Source organism: Lynx rufus, unplaced genomic scaffold (assembly GCF_022079265.1).
Source record: "Lynx rufus isolate CCGP_SWC_20201006 ecotype Redwood Valley unplaced genomic scaffold, mLynRuf1.p SCAF_7, whole genome shotgun sequence".
In the NCBI taxonomy this organism is placed as follows: domain Eukaryota; kingdom Metazoa; phylum Chordata; class Mammalia; order Carnivora; family Felidae; genus Lynx; species Lynx rufus.
Genome location: NW_025814889.1, coordinates 58,473,008 through 58,494,387, shown reverse-complemented (window position 1 = coordinate 58,494,387; position 21,380 = coordinate 58,473,008). Strand labels below are relative to the sequence as shown.

General features: G+C 36.7%; 1 protein-coding gene across 1 annotated transcript in view; it reads left to right on the top strand.

Annotated features, from left to right (window-relative positions):
* The first annotated feature begins 3,905 nt into the window (after positions 1-3,905).
* DNAI7 (dynein axonemal intermediate chain 7) overlaps positions 3,906-21,380 on the top strand; it is a 49,300-nt gene continuing 31,825 nt past the window's right edge. Inside the window, exons 1-7 of the mRNA XM_047066832.1 lie at positions 3,906-4,850; positions 7,068-7,159; positions 9,152-9,253; positions 10,117-10,254; positions 15,430-15,576; positions 18,387-18,490; positions 20,529-20,838. Of these exons, the coding sequence (XP_046922788.1) occupies positions 4,757-4,850; positions 7,068-7,159; positions 9,152-9,253; positions 10,117-10,254; positions 15,430-15,576; positions 18,387-18,490; positions 20,529-20,838 (987 nt within the window). The 5' untranslated portion in view covers positions 3,906-4,756. The remainder of the gene's footprint in view (positions 4,851-7,067; positions 7,160-9,151; positions 9,254-10,116; positions 10,255-15,429; positions 15,577-18,386; positions 18,491-20,528; positions 20,839-21,380) is intronic.

Below are 21,380 nucleotides of genomic sequence, written 5' to 3'. Positions count from 1 at the left end.
GAACAAGCCCTGCATTCCAGGAATGAATCCCACTTCATCATGGTGAATAATTCTTTTTATATACTGTTGAATTCGATTTGCTAGTGTCTTATTGAGAATTTTTGCATCCATATTCATCAGGGATATTGGCCTGTAGTTCTCTTTTTTAACTGGGTCTCTGTCTGGTTTAGGAATCAAAGTAATGCTGGCTTCATAGAATGAGTCTGGAAGTTTTCCTTCCGTTTCTATTTTTTGGAATAGCTTGAGAAGGATAGGTATTATCTCTGCTTTATTTTTTTTTAACATTTATTTATTTTTGAGACAGAGAGAAAGCATGAACAGGGGAGGGTCAGAGAAAGAGGGAGACACAGAATCTGAAACAGGCTCCAGGCTCTGAGCTGCCAGCACAGAGCCTGATGCGGGGCTCGAACCCACGGACCGTGAAATCATGACCTGAGCCGAAGTGGGACACTTAACCTACTGAGCCACCCAGGCGCCCCTATTATCTCTGCTTTAAACGTCTGGTAGAACTCCCCTGGGAAGCCATCTGGTTCTGGACTCTTATTTTTTGGGAGGTTTTTGATAACGGATTCAATTTCTTTGCTGGTTATGAGTCTGTTCAAGCTTTCTGTTTCCTCCTGTTTGAGTTTTGGAAGTGTGTGGGTGTTTAGGAATTTGTCCATTTCTTCCAGGTTGTCCAGTTTGTTGGCATATAGTTTTTCATAGTATTCCCTGATAATTGCTTGTATTTCTGAGGGATTGGTTGTAATAATTCCATTTTCATTCATGATTTTATCTATTTGGGTCATCTCCCTTTTCTTTTTGAGAAGCCTGGCTAGAGGTTTATCCATTCTGTTTATTTTTTCAAAAAACCAACTCTTGGTTTCATTGATCTGCTCTGCAGTTTTTTTAGATTCTATATTGTTTATTTCTGCTCTGATCTTTATTATTTCTCTTCTTCTGCTGGGTTTGGGCTGTCTTTGCTGTTCTGCTTCTATTTCCTTTAGGTATGCTGTTAGATTTTGTATTGGGGATTTTTCTTGTTTCTTGAGATAGGCCTGGATTGCAATGTATTTTCCTCTCAGGACTGCCTTCGCTGCGTCCCAAAGCGTTTGGATTGTTGTATTTTCATTTTTGTTTGTTTCCATATATTTTTTAATTTCTTCTCTAATTGCCTGGTTGACCAATTCATTCTTTAGTAGGGTGTTCTTTAACCTCCATGCTTTTGGAGGTTTTCCAGACTTTTTCCTGTGGTTGATACCAAGTTTCATAGCATTGTGATCTGAAAGTGTGCATGGTATGATCTCAGTTCTTTTATACTTATGAAGGGCTGTTTTGTGACCCAGTATGTGATCTATCTTGGAGAATGTTCCATGTGCACTCGAAAAGAAAGTATTCTGTTGCTTTGGGATGCAGAGTTCTAAATATATCTGTCAAGTCCATCTGATCCAATGCATCATTCAGGGCCCTTGTTTCTTTATTGACCGTGTGTCTAGATGATCTATCCATTTCTGTAAGTGGGGTGTTAAAGTCCCCTGCAATTACCACATTCTTATCAATAAGGTTGCTTATGTTTGTGAGTAATTGTTTTATATATTTGGGGGCTCCTGTATTTGGCGCATAGACATTTATAATTGTTAGCTCTTCCTGATGGATAGACCCTGTAATTATATATATATACATAATATATATATATATATATATATATATACATAAATTAAAGGCTGGAACAAGAGATGAAGAAGGGCATCTTCTCATATATAATATATTATATATATAATATATTATATATATAATATATTATATATATAATATATATATAATATAATATATTATATATGAGAAGATGCCCTTCTTCATCTCTTGTTCCAGCGTTTAATTTGAAGTCTAGTTTGTCTGATGTAAGTATGGCTACTCCAGCTCTCTTTTGACTTCCAGTAGCATGATAAATAGTTTTCCATCCCCTCACTTTCAATCTGAAGGTGTCCTCAGGTCTAAAATGAGTCTCTTGTAGACAGCAAATAAATGGGTCTTTTTTTTTATCTATTCTGATACCCTATGTCTTTTGGTTGGCACATTTAGTCCATTTACGTTCAGTGTTACTATAGAAAGATATGGGTTTAGAGTCATTGTGATGTCTGTAGGTTTCATGCTTGTAGCGATGTCTCTGGTACTTTGTCTCACAGGATCCCCTTTAGGATCTCTTGTAGGGCTGGTTTAGTGGTGATGAATTCCTTCAGCTTTTGTTTGTTTGGGAAGACCTTTATCTCTCCTTCTATTCTAAATGACAGATTTGCTGGATAAAGGATTCTCAGCTGCATATTTTTCTGTTCATCACATTGACGATTTCCTGCCATTCCTTTCTGGCCTGCCAAGTTTCAAAAGAGAGATCAGGCACGAGTCTTATTGGTCTCCCTTTATATGTTAGAGCACGTTTATCCCTAGCTGCTTTCACAATTTTCTCTTTATCCTTGTATTTTGCCAGTTTCAGTATGATATGTCATGCAGAAGGTCGATTCAAGTTACATCTGAAGGGAGTTCTCTGTGCCTCTTGGATTTCAATGCCTTTTTCCTTCCCCAGATCAGGGAAGTTCTCAGCTATTATTTCTTCAAGTACGCCTTCAGCACCTTTCCCTCTCTCTTCCTCCTCTGGAATACCAATTATGCGTAGATTTACTAGTGCATCACTCAGTTCTTTAATTTTCCCCTCATACTCCTGGACTTTTTAATCTCTCTTTCTCTCAACTTCCTCTTTTTCCATAATTTTATCTTCCAATTCACCTATTCTCTCCTCTGCCTCTTCAATCCGAGCTGTGGTTGTCTCCATTTTATTTTGTAGCTCATTTATAGCATTTTTTAGCTCCTCCTGGCTGTTCCTTAGTCCCTTGATCTCTGTAGCAACAGATTCTCTGCTGTCCTCTATACTGTTTTCAAGCCCAGCAATTAATTTTATGACTATTATTCTAAATTCACTTTCTGTTATATTGTTTAAGTCCTTTTTGATCAGTTTGTTAGCAGTCATTATTTCCTGGAGATTCTTTTGAGGGGAATTCTTCCATTTCATCATTTTGGATAGTCCATGATGTGGCACGGAACTACAGGGCACTTCCCCTGTGCTGTCTTGAATAACTCGCGTTGGTGGGCGGAGCCGCAGTCAGACCTGATGTCTGCCCCCAGCCCACCGCTGGGGCCACAGTCAGACTGGTGTGAACCTTCTCTTCCCCTCTCCTAGGGGCGGGATTCACTGTGGGATGGCGTGGCCCGTCTGGGCTACTTGCACACTGCCAGGCTTGTGGTGCTGGGGATCTGGCGTATTAGCTGTGGTGGATCGGCAAGGTGCACAGGTGCAGGAGGGGCAGGCTCAGCTCGCTTATCCTTCGGTGATCCGCTTCGGGAGGGGCCCTGCGGCACCAGGAGGGAGTCAGACCCGCCAGAGGGATGGATCCGCAGAAGCACAGTGTTGGCTGTTTGCACGGTGCAAGCAAGTTCCCTGACAGGAACTGGTTCCCTTTGGGGTTTTGGCTGGAGGATGGGCGAGGGAGATGGCGCTGGCGAGCGCCTTTGTTCCCCGGCAACCTGAGCTGTGTCGTCCAGGGCTCAACAACTCTCCCTCCCATTGTCCTCCAGCCCTCCCACTCTCCGAGCAGAGCTGTTAGCTTATAACCTTCCAGATGTTAAGTCCTGCTTGCTGTCCGAACACACTCCATCCGGCCCCTCCGCTTTTGCCAGCCAGATTCGGAGGTTCTGCTTGGCCGGCAGGCTGCACCTTCACCCCGGCTCCCTCCCACCAGTCCGTGTAGCGCGCATCGCCTCTCCGCCCTTCCTACCCTCTTCCGTGGGCCTCTCGTCTACGCTTGGCTCCAGAGAATCCATTCTGCTTGTCTTCTGGTGGTTTTCTGGGTTATTTAGGCAGGTGTGGGTGGAATCTAAGTGATCAGCAGGATGTGGTGAGCCCAGCATCCTCCTATGCCACCATCTTCTTCCAAAATCCTAAAATTGTATTCTTAATAGCCATAGCCCTTCTCAAAACTTTTAGGAGGTTTCCAGTTCTTTTAAAATAATGCCCAACCCTTATAGCATAGGCTCCAACCTTCTTTTCCATTTTCATTTCTATCACCTTTCCTTGGAATCTCCCCAGTGTCCATGAACTTGTTGGCCTTTCCAGTGCTATCCCATCTCCATATCTTATTGCCTGCATTTCCCTCTTCTTGAGATAGGAAATACTCTTCCCTGCATATTTGCATCTTAAAATCTTCTGGGCACAAACTTAAATACTACCTGCTCTATAAAAATTTTACTTCATTCCAATTGTTGAAAATAATCTCTCCTTCCTCTAAACTTAAAAATGACTCTCTGTATATCTGTTAGTCATAAAAATGTTTTTAATTATTATAGGCATGTAGTAGTATTAAAACTGTTTTTACATACATTTTATTTTAATCTTTACAACAATAAAATGAGGTCTTATTTAGCACCATTTTAAAGATGTGGTAACTGGGAATAAGAAGCTTATTTAAGTTGTATACTATTAATTATATAATAATTAAATTGTCACCGTCACTGTTGCCTTTTAATAACTTTGCTTATTTTTCTTACTTGTTTCCATACTTTGTCCTCAATACATTAAGGCAAGGCTTTGTACAGGATAGGTAGTCTTTATTTGAATGAATGAAAGACTGGATTCATGGAAGTAAAAGTATTTTTCATAATTACTGTTTGAGAGGTATGTATTTTATGCATTTGAGAGATATGTATATTAGTAGCCTTTTTTTATGTTATGACATTTAAGTCTGCCAGGAAGAAGAAAATCACCAAAGCTGAACGGTTAAAGCAGCTACAGGAGGAGGAGGAGAGACGGCAAAAAGAGGAAGGTACAAAGTACATAGTGATACTATTTTCACATGCAGGGACTTAAACAATAGTTGATATTTCTATATTCCCATCAATATTTTTAAAAAGAATTTTCAAAATTCTTCAAATTTTCAAATTTCATCTGTTTCTTTATTTTTTAATTTTTTAAAAAATTTTTTAATGTTTATCTTTGAGAGAGAGAGACACACACTGTGCGAGTGGAGAAGGGACAGAGAGAGAGGAAGACACAGAATCCTAAGCAGGCTTCAGGCTCTGAGCTGTCAGCACAGAGCCCTACGTGGGGCTGGAACCCACAAACTGTGAGATTATGACCTGAGCTGAAGTCAGACCCTTAACCGACTGAGCCACCCAGGCGCCCCAAATTTCATCTGTTTTTTAAATAGTTATCTGCTATTTAAAGGGTATCCAGAAAGTTTTGTTACTATACACCAATCACTTTGAGATATATCTTGAAGTGGAGTTGCCAGATAAAATACAGAATTCCCACGGAGGGGCACCTGGGAAGCTCAGTTGGTTAAGCATCCAACTCTTCATTTAAACTCAGGTCATGATCTCAGAGCCATCTGATCGAGACCCACAGAGGGCTCTGTCCTGACAGTGTGGAGCCTGCTTGGGATTCTGTCTCCTTCTCTCTCTCTCTCTCTCTCTCTCTGCCTCTCCCCAGCTCTTGTGCATGCTGTCTCTCAAAATAAATAAACATTAAAAAAAAGTACAGAATGTGCAGTTAAATTTGAATTTCAGATAAATAATAGATGGTTTGGGATAATTTGTTCCATGCAATAAGGAACATACTTAACCCACCCCCCCCCAAAAAAAAGGCTATTTATTTATCTGAAATTCAACTTCAACTGAGCATCTTGTATTTTTATTTGCTAACTCTGGCAATCATGTCTTGAAATGTTTATGTTTACCTATGAAATTAGGGGCTTTGGTGCTAATTCTACAGTACGGATTCTAAAACTTAAATTCATTAAATATGGGAAATAGGAAATAGACACTAACAAGAAATGCACAGAACAGCCTAAGTTATTATAGTTTAATAATATGCCTTTGCCAAATTTAAAGAGGATTTTCATTTGTAAAAAAAAAAAAAGTAAATTAAAAATTAATAAAAATATCTATTATTTAAAATAACAAAAAGAGATTTAAAAAACCGGTATACCTTTTAGCATCAAGAGCATGTGTGGGAGTGCCTGGGTGGCTTAGTTGGTTTAGCATCTGACTCTTGATATCGACTCAGGTTGTGATCCCACAGTTGTGAGATAGAGCCCCACCTCAGGCTCCACATATAGGGTGGAGCCTGCTTGGGATTCTCTCTCCCCTTCTCTCTCTGCCCCTCCACTGCTTGTGTGCTCTAAATAAATAAATAAATAAATAAATAAATAAATAATTTTTTTTTTTTTTTTTTAAAGAACCTGTGGATTCAAATTCAGGTTTTAAAAGTCTGTCCTCAGGTTCCACGTTGATTTTTTTTATATACAATCATTATTAAATCCTTTTTAGGTGGCGCATGATAAGAATACAGTATCAGGATCTAGAACTTGGGGAAAGTTTTATTGTATTGGATTAAACTTATATTCTTCAACATATCTTTCGTATTTAATAGTGAAAGCAAGAGAAGTTTAAGGTAATTGCTTCTGGAGGTGCCTGGGTGGCTTAGTCAGTTAAGCATCTGACTCTTGATTTCGACCCAGGTCATGATTTCACAGTTTGTGAGATTGGCCTGTTGGGCTCTGAGCTGACAGCACAGAACGTGCTTGGGATTCTCTCTCTCCTTCTCTTTACCCCTCCCATGCTTACACCTGTGCCCACACTCTCTCTCTCTCTCAAAATACATAAATGAACTTAGGAAAAGTGGTAATTGCTTCTAATGATGTAGATATAAGAAACTTATGGAAATCTCCTGAAGATTTTACCTCTCCTTAATTACCTATGATAGTTCTGTCATTTTTTATTATTTAAAATTATTATTGGATTGCTATAAATTTGGAGAAGAGAAATATTATTATGGGCCTATTTTTTTTGGCCAGAAAGTTTGAGTCATGTTACTTTTTTGAAAGAAATCCAGCATTTTTCTTACTTCTACCACATAATATAGGCTGTAAGTTCTATAAAATATTTCACTACCATTATATCTTGAAAATATTTTAAGTAACTTTAAGGGATTAAAATTAGATTGATTTAATCACTGAGAGAAAATTTTTTTGGTTCTTTAGAGGAAGCCCGTGTGAAACATGAAAAAGAAGAAATGGAAAGACTTGAAAGACAACGGATTGAGAGAGAAAAATGGCATCAACTTGAAGCAAAAGTATGTAAACATTAGTAATGTTATTAATGAAGACAAACTATGTAGCTATCAGATCTGTTTGGTCATGTAATGTCACTGTCCCCCATACCTACCACTAATGTATAGGCCTATGTAAACTGGTTTAACTCCTTTAATCCTACCATAAAGAAGTGAAATTATTACCCACAATTCACAGATAAGGAAATTGAGGAAAAGGGAAGGTAAGCAGCTAATGAGTTGACGAGCCAGGACTTAGACATAAATAGTCTCGCTTCAGAGCCCTTGCTTGTAAGCATTAAGTTATTTTTCTCGATCTGTTTTATAGATAATTAAACAGGGCTTCCTCCCCCAAAACTCAAATTCTACCTCTCATATTTTAGTTTTACTTCTCTTTTTTACCAGAATTACCAGGATTTTTCATATCAGTAGTTCTGATCTCGACAGGCCTCATAACTGGTAAAAATTGAAGGCCCCCCCCCCAAGGAAATTTATTTATGTGGGTCATATTTCTCAATATTTACCACATTAGAAACTCAAACCAAGAAATTTTAAGACACGTCATATTAATAGACATTAAATATTATATAAAATAAACATTAATAAAAATAAGTAAATATATTAACATATTTTAAGGAAGAAAACTATTGTACATATATATTATTGAGTTATAATTGACATATAACATTGTGTTAGTTTCAGGTATAAACATGGTGATTCAATGTTTGTATATATTGTGAAATGATTATTCCAATAAGTCTAGTTAACATTCATCACCACACATTCTATATTTTTTAAATTAGAGAAATAAGTGGCATTGTTTATGTTTTTAAAGTCTCTTTGATGTCAGACTTAACAAAAGACTGCTAGATTCTCATATCTATTCAGTATTCTGTCTGTTACAATGAGTTTTTATCGAAGTGCATAAAGAAAATCTGGCCTCACACAGAATCATAGTTGGAAAAGCAGAATATTGTAATAGCCTTTCAGGTAATTGTGGATATTCTTTTTGATTCTATACCAAAACTCAGTAAGTCATAGTTTCTTAATATGGAATGTGAAATCATATCAATGAAGTTTTCATAGTGTTATACTAAAACATTGATCTGTCTTACACTTTAAATTGATCTTGTATCCATGTATGATTTTGAAATATCATACATTGGTTGCTTAGAAAAACTTGGTTTACTGAATAATTTCCTTCCACATGTTGACACGTTTTTATTATTAATTACCAAAAATCACATGCATTGATGTCTTCCCCAATCAAATCAGAAAGGTTTTTAAGGATTGAGAAAATGTGAAGCTCACAGTGGTCGATACAAGCTTTTTTGTTTAATTTGAATTTTTATTTGAAAGCTTGAATTTTATTATTGGTAACAAATACTTTTAATTCTTTCCTGAAAGTGAAATACTCAGTGCATTCATTTTTGAGTGTCTGCCAAAATACTCAAATAATTGTGCAAGCAGTGGTTTCTCAAGACAGCCTTGTCCTTTGAAACATGGCAGAAGTGCTTTATGCATACTTCTCGCTTTATGCACATAGTACAATCAAAAGACTTATACTGAAGGGTTGACATTTAACAAAATTAATAATTTTCACCTCCTCAGGTCACTCTTATATGAAAATGGCTATTTACCACCCACAAACCCCAAAGAATATGACTCCTAGTATAGCTTGTGCCTTGATTTGTGCTGAGACACCAGCAATTTTAGACCATTTTGCACCATTAGTGTAAATGTATACACTGCAAAAGAGGCAGATAGTATTTCAGTATTATTATGAAGACATATTTGACCTCACAGATCCCTGAAGAGTCTTGGGGACCCACCAGGTGTCTGCAGATAACTTGCAAACCTCTGTTTCAGAGGAAACCTTTTGGAAATACCAGTTACATTCAGACTAATTTTAGTGTTCATTTTGAAACTCAGTATTTTGCCGAGTAAAGTTTAGATGCTACCTGTGAAACATAAAGCTAAAATTAAAGAGCCCACCAATGTATCCCCATGCAACAGGATCTAGAAAGGAGGAATGAAGAACTTGAAGAACTTTATTTATTAGAGGAGTGTTTTCCTGAAGCAGAGAAGTTGAAACGAGATACTAGATTGCTTTCTCAGGTAAAACTGATTTTGTGTGTTTGTGTGTGCCACAAGAGGAAATTATACTCTGATATCCTTTTTAATCCCCTCAGATTTTTAATTTGTCTGTAAAACATCTCTAATTTGACAAATCTGTCATATTGCATGTAGCAAAGTAAATTCACATACCTTTGTAGAAAACTATTGTCAATAATAAGACCCTTGAAATTTTTGTATCTTTTGACTCTGATTTAATTTTGGGGGAATCTATACTGAAGAAATTATTCTGAATTAAAATAGAAAACTTTGAGCTTAAGTCAATCTAGCATTGCTCAAAACAATGTAACTTTGGAAAAAAATAAAGGTTCTTATAAGGAGAAAAAGAAAAAAACTGTAATAATATGGCAAAAGATGATTACACTATAATTTTAAGCAAAGTACAATATGATTACAAGTGTAGAAGTTTCATAGACTGCAAAATGAATGGAAGAACTCATACTAAAATGACAGTGGTGATTAACAATTAGTAATAATTTGGAAAAAAAACCCACAAAAAACAGTAATAATTTGGTAAGTAGAAATTAGCCCAAGTGTTGGCTTTTGTAAATACAGGAGCTATATGTTTAGAGATGAAAGCAAAACAAAACCAACTCATAAATACTGTTTTTTTTAAAATATGACAATTACTAGAATTGCTATTTATTTGAACTATTGAGGCTTATAAATTATTTTGATATGATAAAGAGAATTTGGTTATTATAGAGATATCTCAAGTAGGCAAAGTCATAATTTTTTTTTACCTAAATTGGGAAAACTAGATTATGAGAACTGATACTTGGAAAAAAGTTATTTGATCTTTGCATTTTCATCATTGTGACCCTTCCAACATTTTTATTCCACAGTGGAATCACTACATTCAATGTGATGGAAGTCCTGATCCTTCAGTATCCCCAGAAATTAATACTTTCATTAGTCTGTGGAAAGAGGAAACAAATGAGACTTTAGAGGAAGTGATCGCGAAGAGTAAATTAGTGCTAAATGTATGTCCTAGAGTATTACTCTGTAATTTTAAGTTGTTTAAGTTACAAATTATCTGGTATCGACTCCAAAATGGAAATAAATTAAACAAATATATATTTGTATTTGCCAATTAATAACACTACCGCATGTTTGGATATCGAGAAAAATATTTAACCTTTCTCTTTTTTTTGTTTTTACAACTCCCATTTTTATTTTTTATCTTTGCCACCTTAGATAAGGTCAGTATAGCATAAATGTGAAACATTATGTGTCTAATCTAAGCAGGGAAAAAAAAAATCAAGTTGCATCCATTTATGTAGATAACTTGGAGGGAAAGTGCATGATTTTATCTTGAGTTGAAATTTTCCACTATTTGGTGATTCACTACACATACTTTTCTATGTCAACTATGTGCCAGGCACCTACTCTTCTCGGCATGAAAGAACAAAGATGAATAAGAATATCCTACCTTCTAGTTCTGCAAATAGGATGGATAGGCTACCCTGAGGAACTAGCACTTTATGATGCACTTAAAAATGCTAAAAAAAAAATGTTTTAATGATATTTAAATTCATTGCATATTTCAAAAGAAAGTAAGGGAAAATCTTGGAGGCCATAAAACAATTCAGAAAAGTGGGCAAATCTCAAAGTGAGTGGCTTCCCAGAGACACCACTTTCCAAGAGGCTTCTGTTTCTGTTAAGTCTTGGGTTAGCATTGGTTTAAAGGACCATCAGGAAGCAAAGCCTAGAGTCCATGCAAGGTGGCAAGTTGGATCAGAAACTCCATGTATGGCTGGGAGCCTCAAAAAGTTATTGTGGATGATAGGGGAAATACCTGCTCTGCAAAGGGAGATGATAACTTGTTTGGCTCATCTTTAGCTTATTGAAGGGAAACAAAAATGTCTCTACTACAAGTGAATCAGAAGTTGTATTGGACGAATTTACCAAAATATAGCACACAGAAAGAGATAAAGAGATGGAAAATATTAATGAGCAGTTAATGGGTATATATGGTAGAGTAAAAGGGGCTAAAATGCATCGAAAAAGGGTACCAGAAGGGAATGACAGTATTCAAAGAGAAAATGGCTGACATCTTTCCAGAACTGAGGAAAAATACAAACCCTCAGATTCAAGAAACCCAACAAATCCCATTAGGATGCATAGAAAGAAACCCATACTAGGCACACTTACATAGTAGTAGGAACTGGAAGGAATTCACTGCACTTGGTCCTATTATCTTCTAATGCTTTTTGTTGCAATTCCTCACCACATTTTTGTGCTTCTTGTCGCTGGGGTTTACTTCTTCAGCATGTTGTTATGAAGATGGAGTAACTCCAGACCATTAAGCTCCTAACATGCATTGCCTAATTTGATGTGGGCAAGCGTATGAGATCCATTTTACATATGTAGAGAGAAAAACTGTGACTTGCTTAGAGTCTCCTATGAGACTTTAAATAGGGCTTACTCTGACTTTCCAGAAGCTCCCAAGCCTCCTGTCCACTGTGAGATATTTGGACACCAGTGAATTCATTGTACAGGGTTCTTGCCATTGCACATCCTCTCTGCCGGCTGCCATGGCATGCTGCTGGCCCAGGAAGCCAGTGCTCTGCAATAGCTGAGAGAGAGTGGGAAGTAGCACTGGAGTTCACTAGTGATGAGCTGGAAGTGAAATCTTCCTATTATGAGAGTGGGTTACAGAAATAGAAGTAAGAAATAGTACAGAAAATGAGGAAAGGGCAGGTAAAACAAAATAGGAGAGGAGGATGATCATAGCAATAGGAAACTGAAGAGGGCAGCACTTGAGGAACAGAAAGAATTGGATAGCAGTGACCCCACGGTAAACACTAAGTTCCAAATTACATGCAAGCTCTTATATAATACTTACTATTCCAGGCTTTAGAAATAGTTACTTGCTGAATTCTTATAATAATTCATAGCTACCTAGGAGGTAGGCACCAGTATTCTCATTTTACAAATGAAGAGGGCATAGTGATGCACAGAGGTACAAAGATGTTATATAACTTACCCAAGTCCACACTGCCAGTAGAAAGTGGCTAGGATCGAAGCCCTGCATGCTGGCTTAAGTCCATACTGCCCTCCACCACAATGCCACCTCTCTTAATTTAGAAATTTTCTAGGTATTATCTGTGTCAGTGTTCAAAACTAAATCCTGCCACTTATTACTTGTTCCTTGGTCATGCTGTGCCTCAATTTCTCTCAACACTTTAAATATCTCCACTCTCTTCTTGATTAGATGATTTCTGGGAAGTTAAATGTAATTCGTAATTTTGTTTCTCTTAAGGTAAGGTGTTGTTTCCTCTGGCTTCTGTCGGGATTTTTTTTCTTTGATTTTCTGTAGTTTGAAAATAATATGCCTAAGTGTAGTTCTCTAGGGCATTTATCCTGTTTGGTGTTCTCCAAGCTCCCTGAACCTGTGGTTTAGCATCTGATGTTCATTTAGGGAAATTGTTATTTCAAATATTTCTTCTGTTCCTTTCTCCCTCTTTTCTCCTTCTGGTATTCCCTTTACATGTATGCTATACCTTTTGTAGTTGTCCCACAGTCCTTGGATACTTTGTTCTATTTAAATTTTTTTTTCAACGTTTTTTTATTTATTTTTGGGACAGAGAGAGACAGAGCATGAACGGGGGAGGGGCAGAGAGAGAGGGAGACACAGACTCGGAAACAGGCTCCAGGCTCCGAGCCATCAGCCCAGAGCCCGACGCGGGGCTCGAACTCACGGACCGCGAGATCATGACCTGGCTGATGTCGGACTCATGACCTGGCTGATGTCGGACGCTTAACCGACTGCGCCACCCAGGCGCCCCTACTTTGTTCTATTTAAAAAATATATATTTTTTTTCACTTTTTGTTTTCTTTGACTTTAGTTTTCAAAGATTCTATTGTTATGTCCTCTAGCTCAGAGATTCTTTCCTCTGCTAAGTCCAGTCTACTAATAAGCCCACCAAAGGCATTCATTCATTTCTATCTGGTTCTTTCTTAGGATTTCTATCTCTCTGCTTTACGTTGCCCATCTATTTATTCATGCTGTCTGCTTTATCCAGTAGAGCCCTTAGCATATCAGTCATAGGTGTTTTAAATTCCTGGTCGGATAATTCAATATCCCTGCCATGTGTGGTTCTAATGCTTGCTTTGTCTTTTCAAATAGTGGTTTTGCCTTTTGGTATGAGTTGTAATTTTCTCCTGATAGCTGGACATGATGTACTGAGTGAAAGGAAGTGGTATAAATAGGGCTTTAGTAATATGGCTGTGAGGTGGGGCTGGGGAGGAGAAGAATCCTATAGTCCTGCAATTAGGTCTCGGTCTTTTAATAAGCCTGTATCTCTGCATGGTGAACTTCACAAGTGTTTTTAATTTATTTTATTCCCCTCAGGTGGGAGGGGATGGCTAGTGCTAGCTGGAGTTATTTCCTTTCCCCCAGGTGAGTGAGGCTTTGATAAAAGTCCCAAAACTTAGGCTCTAGTTAATTAGTTTCCCCTAAGATCAGGCCTTGTTAAGGATAGAGTACTCTGGTGTATTTCAAAACCGTTCCTTTTCCCTTCCCTCTGCTGGAAGTAGGAGGGGATTCTGCTCCCATATTTATTGTGAGAACCTGGTGGAGCATTTGGAGGTAAGTCTCACAATATTGTGGGCTCTCCTCCTTCCATGGCTGTGCTCTCCTGGAGTTTTTAACTCTCAAGAGCTGTTCACACTAAGCCTTCAGTAATTTGTCATTTGCAGTTTCAGATGTTCTTATCTGGCACTGGTTTCTGCAGTGGCTTTTGTTCCTGAATATACCATGGTAAGCTAACTCCCTCTGTTCACTTATAGGTCTTCCCAGTCTTGAGATCAGGCGTTTGCCCAGTCTCCTCCCTTCTTGTTGATCGAAGAAGAGTTGTTGATTTTTCAGTCTGTTGAGCTTTTCACTTGCTGTTAGGAAGGAGTGGGGTCTTTCAAACTCCTTACCAATGGAATCAGACTGCCTTAGTTTCCTTATCTATAAAAATAGGCATAATAACAGTATCTACCTCATAGAGTTATGATGAAGATAGAATGAATTAAAACATAAACATTTAGAACAGTTCCTGGCACATAGTAAGTGTAGGAGAGGGGAAATTCTTCTATCCTTCAAGCTCTTTCAGCTGGACTGAGAATTCAATACACATGACACGTGCATGGAGACCCAATAATGAAATTGAGACCCAAAGAAATGACCGAGGCAGGCAGTTTATACATTTTAGACAATCGATTTGTGAGGAATTTACAAGATAAGGAAAATAGGTGTTTGTGAGCTTTAGTTAGTAAGGAATTCTAAGTGGAGTTTAGTCTGATGTGGTAGATTAGTAAAAAAAAAAAAAAAAAAAAAAGTAACAAGGTTTATTTCTACAGTTTTCTTGAGTTTAAAGTTCCTATCTCTGGTCTTTTTACTTCTTAGTACAGGGAAGGTATTTTCATATGGGAGATTTGTTTCCTGCTTTCAGGAGACAGAGGAGGATGCAAGTGTCTTTACACTGGTTGCTTCTCAAGTAGCTTCAATTCAAAATGATCAATATGCCATTGTGCTACATTTGGGGGTGGCCTGCCGTGGGCACCTATATAAACATTCGGTACATATTAGTAACTATCTGCTCTCTCACCTTCTCATTCTCCTCCTCATTATTGTTTATTTGCTTGTTTTAAATTTTTTTAATGTTTATTTTTGAGAGAAACAGAGAGCAAGTGGAGGAGGGGCCCAGAGAGAGACACACACAGAATCCGAAGCAGGCTCCAGGCTCTGAGCTGTCAGCACAGAGCCAGACTTGGGGCTCCAACTCCCAAACTGTGAGTGAGATCATGACCTGAGCCGAAGCTGGGCACTTGTCTGATTGAGCCACCTAGGTGCCCCTCCTCCTCATTATTGTTATATCACTATTTCTATTGTTCCATTGTCTTCAGCATCCAAGCTGTGCCTCCTCTATAACTTGCCAATAGTTGAGAATTTTTATAAAGGAGTATCTGGAGGAAATATTTTTATTTTTCCATGATCTTAAATAATACAATTAACACAAGAAAGGATTTTTATGTTTTACTGATGATATGATGTGTTCGTCAATTCTAAAGTGATAGAACATTGCCTTTTCACTTTTTCTTTGACTATTTGTCAGAAGTTTAATTTATTCTTAGAGTAAATTTTTACTTTACATTTTACTTTATAGTTAATTGAGAAGTTGAGATTACTTTTATTGCAAACGCCATCATATGATTTGGAAGATAAAACTATAATACAATACCAAGGATCAATTCTAGAGCTGCAGGAGCTCCTCCATCTTAAGTTCAATGTAGCCACAGAACGACTTCTCAGAGTAAGTGTGATTATTTTACTCATAACTTATGAATAACTTTTATAAGAATGAAAACTTTATGCTACATAATAAAACATCTAGTATCTTTTTTTAATTAAAAGGCTATGGAAAAGTCAGTAGAATAATATGAGGCACATACATTTATCCATATCTAACAACCATAAATACTTCTTTTTTCCAAATTTTTATTTATGTTTATTTTTTGAGAGAGAGGGAGAAGAAAGCAAGTCGGGGAGGGGCAAAGAGAGAGGGAGAGAGAAATCCCAAGCAGGCTGCACGCTGTGATGCGGGGCTTGAACCCATGAGCTGTGACGTGAGATAATGACCTGAGCTGAAACCAAGGGTCAGACGCCCAACCAGCTGAGCCACCCAGGTGCCCCCAACCATAAATATTTCTAAAGAAAAAAAAGCATTATCAATGTAGTTAAAGTCCAGTTTTTTCCTTATACTTGCTAAGGTTTAGTGGGATCACTATGAAAATAAATTCGCTAAACATTGTATGTTAGATATTCATTACTCTAGATAAATGAGTTGAAAACGATTATAATTATTGGTAGTCACTCTATTTTTCCCAAATATCTTATCGCTAAAAATAATATCGAAATAACTGTAAAATCATTATACCTTAGGAAGTAATAATTCCATACTCTAATATCCAGTCCATATTTAAATTTTGGCTAATATCCCATGAATGTCTTCTATAGCCGTTTTTGTTTTATTTTGTCCTCTAATCAGAAAACAGCCTTAAGGTCACACATGGTTTGTGGTTATCTTGGTTTATTTTGGTCTAGAACATAGTCCTGTGTATAGTGTTGGTAGCATATGTTCTAACTACAAAAAGAAATGCGAAGAAGGCTTAAACTTCACTAAATTTATTGTTAGTAATATTCATATAATTTTGCAACTCTTTGATTTGTATTATAAGAAAAACAAGGAAGTGTATTAAAATTATTAGTAATCAAGATTATTTTAAGAGAAAATGAGTACGTAAAAGATTAGGAAAAAAATACTGTAATGTTAAATTTGAAGTGGAGATATCAGTATGAAGCAGATTCCTTTTTAATCCCTAAGATGGAACCAAGTCTAACTGGGGTAAACAGCTGATTCTGGGTCTGGAGCAAGGACAGTGAAAGATGAGATTGAATTATCTTGTGCTAGAAAGCAAATAAATACTTACACACTATTGGAGTCATATCCAAAGGCATAGAACTAGCTTAAAGAAGCTCTCACTGGTCAAATTTGCAATAATTTGAGTATCAGAAAGAATAATCATAATTGATTATAATGCATTAAATAAAGAAAAATCCATGGGTCTAAAGTGATAACTCCAAAAAGGAAGGGGGACAGTGGAGTAAGGGAAAGAAGAGTTCTTTATAGAAGAATGCCATCTGATAAATGTAGAAGGAATTGTAAGTTAGAAAGTCACCATTTTTCAGTCCCCAATTGTAATAAATGATAAGGATCATTTTCACCTAGATAATTAGGTGAAAAGTTGTTGGAGAACACCTGATTCTCCTAGTGCCAAAGTATTAGGCCACAGATTATTTATTGATTGGGGAAAAGTATACTTTGTAACTGGGAGAATATGGGTACTTACACCTTAACCAAGTGATCAAGTCCACATTGTTAATAGTGGAACATCACAGAGCTCCTGATAGGATGCAACATGAAGAACACAACATAAGGTCCAATGCCTTCTTGCCAAAAATAAGCCTATGTACACACCTAACTTTCAAAAAAGTTACAAAAAATAAAGGGGATAGAAAAGCAAGTTAAACAATACCATGAGGAAACAATCAGATAAATTCACAGTGTTCTACAAGACAGCTATTCTGGATACTTCAAAAGGTAATGTCACCTTTTAAGGAAAAAAGTGTGGGGGATCAATGACTTTTTAAAAATTAACAATATATTCAATCTCCAGTACTTCTAAGGTTTTACAATATGGCAGCTATACACATACAGTATTGACTTATTTGAGGCATTTAAGAGAGCTAACATGCAACAAGCTCTATTTGTTTTTATTAAACATTCTTAAGAACATCCTTAAATTGTGCGTTTAATGTTGGACATCAAGTGTCAGACTAATGAAACATGACTCATTTGGATTTCATAAACTGGAAATTTTGTTTCCTAAATTTGATAATGTTCAGAAATGAACTAACTTTTGCAGTAGCATGATCTACATTTTAATAAGGTACAGATAAAGAAGCAGGTGTATAGTTAAGATGAAAAATCATGATAATGCTAAAATTGAAAAGGGTTCATGGTAATCATGATAATGCTAAAATTTTAACAGTAATCCTGGGAATACAGGAGCAATTTTAATCCTTAGAGACTGTAAGGGAAACTGAGTGCAAAGGTGAAGCACATTTGTATCATTGAAGTTCATTTGTATCATTCAGAGAATTTTTTAAAGCAATTTTTTGTTAGTTTGATATTTTTACCCAAATTACTCTTTTTTTTTTTTTTAATTTTTTTTTCAACGTTTTTTATTTATTTTTGGGACAGAGAGAGACAGAGCATGAACGGGGGAGGGGCAGAGAGAGAGAGGGAGACACAGAATCGGAAACAGGCTCCAGGCTCTGAGCCATCAGCCCAGAGCCTGACGCGGGGCTCGAACTCACGGACCGCGAGATCGTGACCTGGCTGAAGTCGGACGCTTAACCGACTGCGCCACCCAGGCGCCCCCCAAATTACTCTTTTAAGTAATAAAGGGAATCTAACACCTAAGTAATGAAATGACTCTTGTAAGTTGCATAATTTATGAGGCCTGTAATCTTTTATAATGTTTTCTTTTTCTGTTACAGCAAGCTAGTACATTAGCAGATCTGGACAGTGGAAATATGGAAAAAGTCATTCAAGATGAAAATGTTACTCTATATGTGTGGGCAAACCTCAAGAAGAATCCAAGGTATTCCCATGGGTGATACTGTAGGTCAAAAGACATTGGGAGTCACATCATGATGACCAGGCATATGTCTTTTGCATAATAGTGTGGTATACATGGATAAAACCTATGTTAGGAAGTCAGCCAGCTGGAGTTTGAATCACAGAACTGCCATTTATTTACCTGAGGCAAGTTACTTAGCCTTCTGGAGCTTCATTATATCAATGGTCAACTGATGATTATATTACTTAACTTAATAGGATTGAGTTGAAGGTTAAATATTAATATAAAAATCATAGCATGATGTTTAGTACAAACAAATGCTGAATAGATAAATGTCTTCCCCTTTTCTTTACCCACTTAATTCACACCCCCCATAGGGTGGTAGGTGCTTTCTACATGGCAATCTAAAACTTTAAAAATCTTTGTGAACTTTTTAAATAGTACTTAAAAAATACATATATATATAAATTATATTTAATTATATTTAATTATATAAATTATATAAATAATTGTATATATAATTATATATATTATATATAATTAAATATATGGTGTATAATTATATAAATTATATAAATTTTATTTAATTATAAAAATAAAATATATTTATATTATATATATTTAAGTGATGTTTCCCCACTTATTTACAGGTAATAACATCTTTCTTAGAAGTGAGAGTGATACTGATAAATTTATAATCACTTCTGCTATTTAATCTTCAACAGTTCAAATTAATTGAGTTAGTATGGCAGTGAGTTCTAGGGGAAAAAAAATTGCAAAGTACAAGTTAGGAGGCCTAGGTTCTGGTCCCAGCTCTGAAAAGACTAGTCATATGATAGTGGAAAGAATTGGACTTTAATTTTGATATTTAGTAACAGGAATGGACAAAATACTTTCCAAGTTACATTTGCTGTAAAATACTCTGGTTTAAATCTAATGAGACAGTGTATTCATATAACCCTTTTCACTGTAAAATGTGTTGCCTATAAAAATTACTCTGTATAGGGGCGCCTGGGTGGCGCAGTCGGTTAAGCGTCCGACTTCAGCCAGGTCACGATCTCGCGGTCCGTGAGTTCGAGCCCCGCGTCAGGTTCTGGGCTGATGGCTCAGAGCCTGGAGCCTGTTTCCGATTCTGGGTCTCCCTCTCTCTCTGCTCCTCCCCCGTTCATGCTCTGTCTCTCTCTGTCCCAAAAATAAATAAACTTTGAAAAAAAAATGTTAAAAAAATTACTCTGTATAATTTTTAAAGAAGTAAAATGAATAGCCCTCTATTAACTGTCCAGATTTAAGAAGAGAATTAGAAGAGAATTAGATGGTGTCTTTTTACTAAGATAGTGAATAGTGGAGGAAGAAACAAGTTTTGTTTTATTTGATGATAATGAGGGGGGCTGCAGGCATGACGAGTTTAATGTTGGGTCTGTTGAGTTTGAAGTACTTGTGAAATATCCAAGTGCAACTGTCTGAAGGCACTGAAAAAATCTGAGTTGATCTATTTTGGGGAGTCGTTATCATAGATCAGTAGTTCTTAACTTTTTGGGAGTCATAGACTCTTACAAACTTTATTACATACACTCATCATAGGTAAGGACATTTTTGGGCCTCTTAAAGCCGATTCAGGGATCCCTCTTCTGTCCCACTACCCCATCCCAAGACACATAGAACTCATGTTAAAAATGCCAGATTACATAAGTAATGATTGAAGCCATCAAAATAAGATCCAAGGAGAATATGTAGAGGGAGAAAGAAAGAGGGCCTGGATAGAGAACTGAGTAATATAATATCAACATTTAAGGGACAGTGAGGAAGAAAGCCATACAGGGGAAACAAAGAAGGACCTGCCTGAGATGGAAGAGAAGAGTATGGGGTCATACATCCCAAGAGAGTGTTTTTGAGAAGGGTAACACTAGCAACTGGGTCCAAATTGCAAAGCAAGCAAGCAGGCATGGGTTGGGACTCAAACCTGTGGCAAAATTAAAGTGGAGAGAAATCTTGTTTAGGTATAGATTCTCAGCAGACTTCGTTTTCTACAGTCTCACCTTTTTGTTAAAATCATTAACAGGTACAGAAGTGTCAGATTCTCTGAAACACAAATTAGATTTGAAATTCCAAGGATTTTAGCAACAAGTGGCATTGCTATACGACTCCTGCATACTCACTATGACCATGCCACACCACTGCGCCCTGTTTCAGCATCATTACAAGGACATACTGCCACAGTAACTCACTTTGTCAAAGATGAAGTTCAGAAGGGAGAAGCAGAAATCAGCAAAGAGCTCCAAGAAGAGTATAAGCAACAAGAATGTGAGTCTGTATCAGTTTGTGAGGAAGAAACAAAAGTTGAGGAACAAGGTGATATTGAAGTACAAATGGTAGGACACATTTTTTAAATGTATACATTTTTTCTTTATGTAAGAAATGTTACTAGATTCCCTTGAAGCATTCTCAAGACTTTTTTCCTTAACAACTAAGAAATTGTCTGAAAGCCGCTTTCTTGCCAATGGCTCAGTTTTGAATGTATATATTTTCTTCTTGCCTTTTATTTATAGTCACTATTCATAATTGAGCCTGTTGTTTCCACATCCTAAAATTCAGCACAGGAATTGCTCCTTTTTATTCTAGGGATATGCCTGAACAGCTTTGAAGCAAATTTAATTTTTGTGTATTTTATTTCCAACTGACTTAAGGGAACTTGTCATTAAATGGAAATTTGTAGTAAATACTTTCACTAACTGAAGGATTATCTTACATTACTTTCTCACCTGTTGGTTTTATAAGATGGAATTTTAGAAAGTAAAATTGATTTTCTTAAACTGCTGTACTCCTCTCTTAAAATTGGACATCTTTAGATATAACATATTTGGGCAATTTACTAATCATACTCCTTTAGTTGTTTTCTGCTCTTTTCTATTTC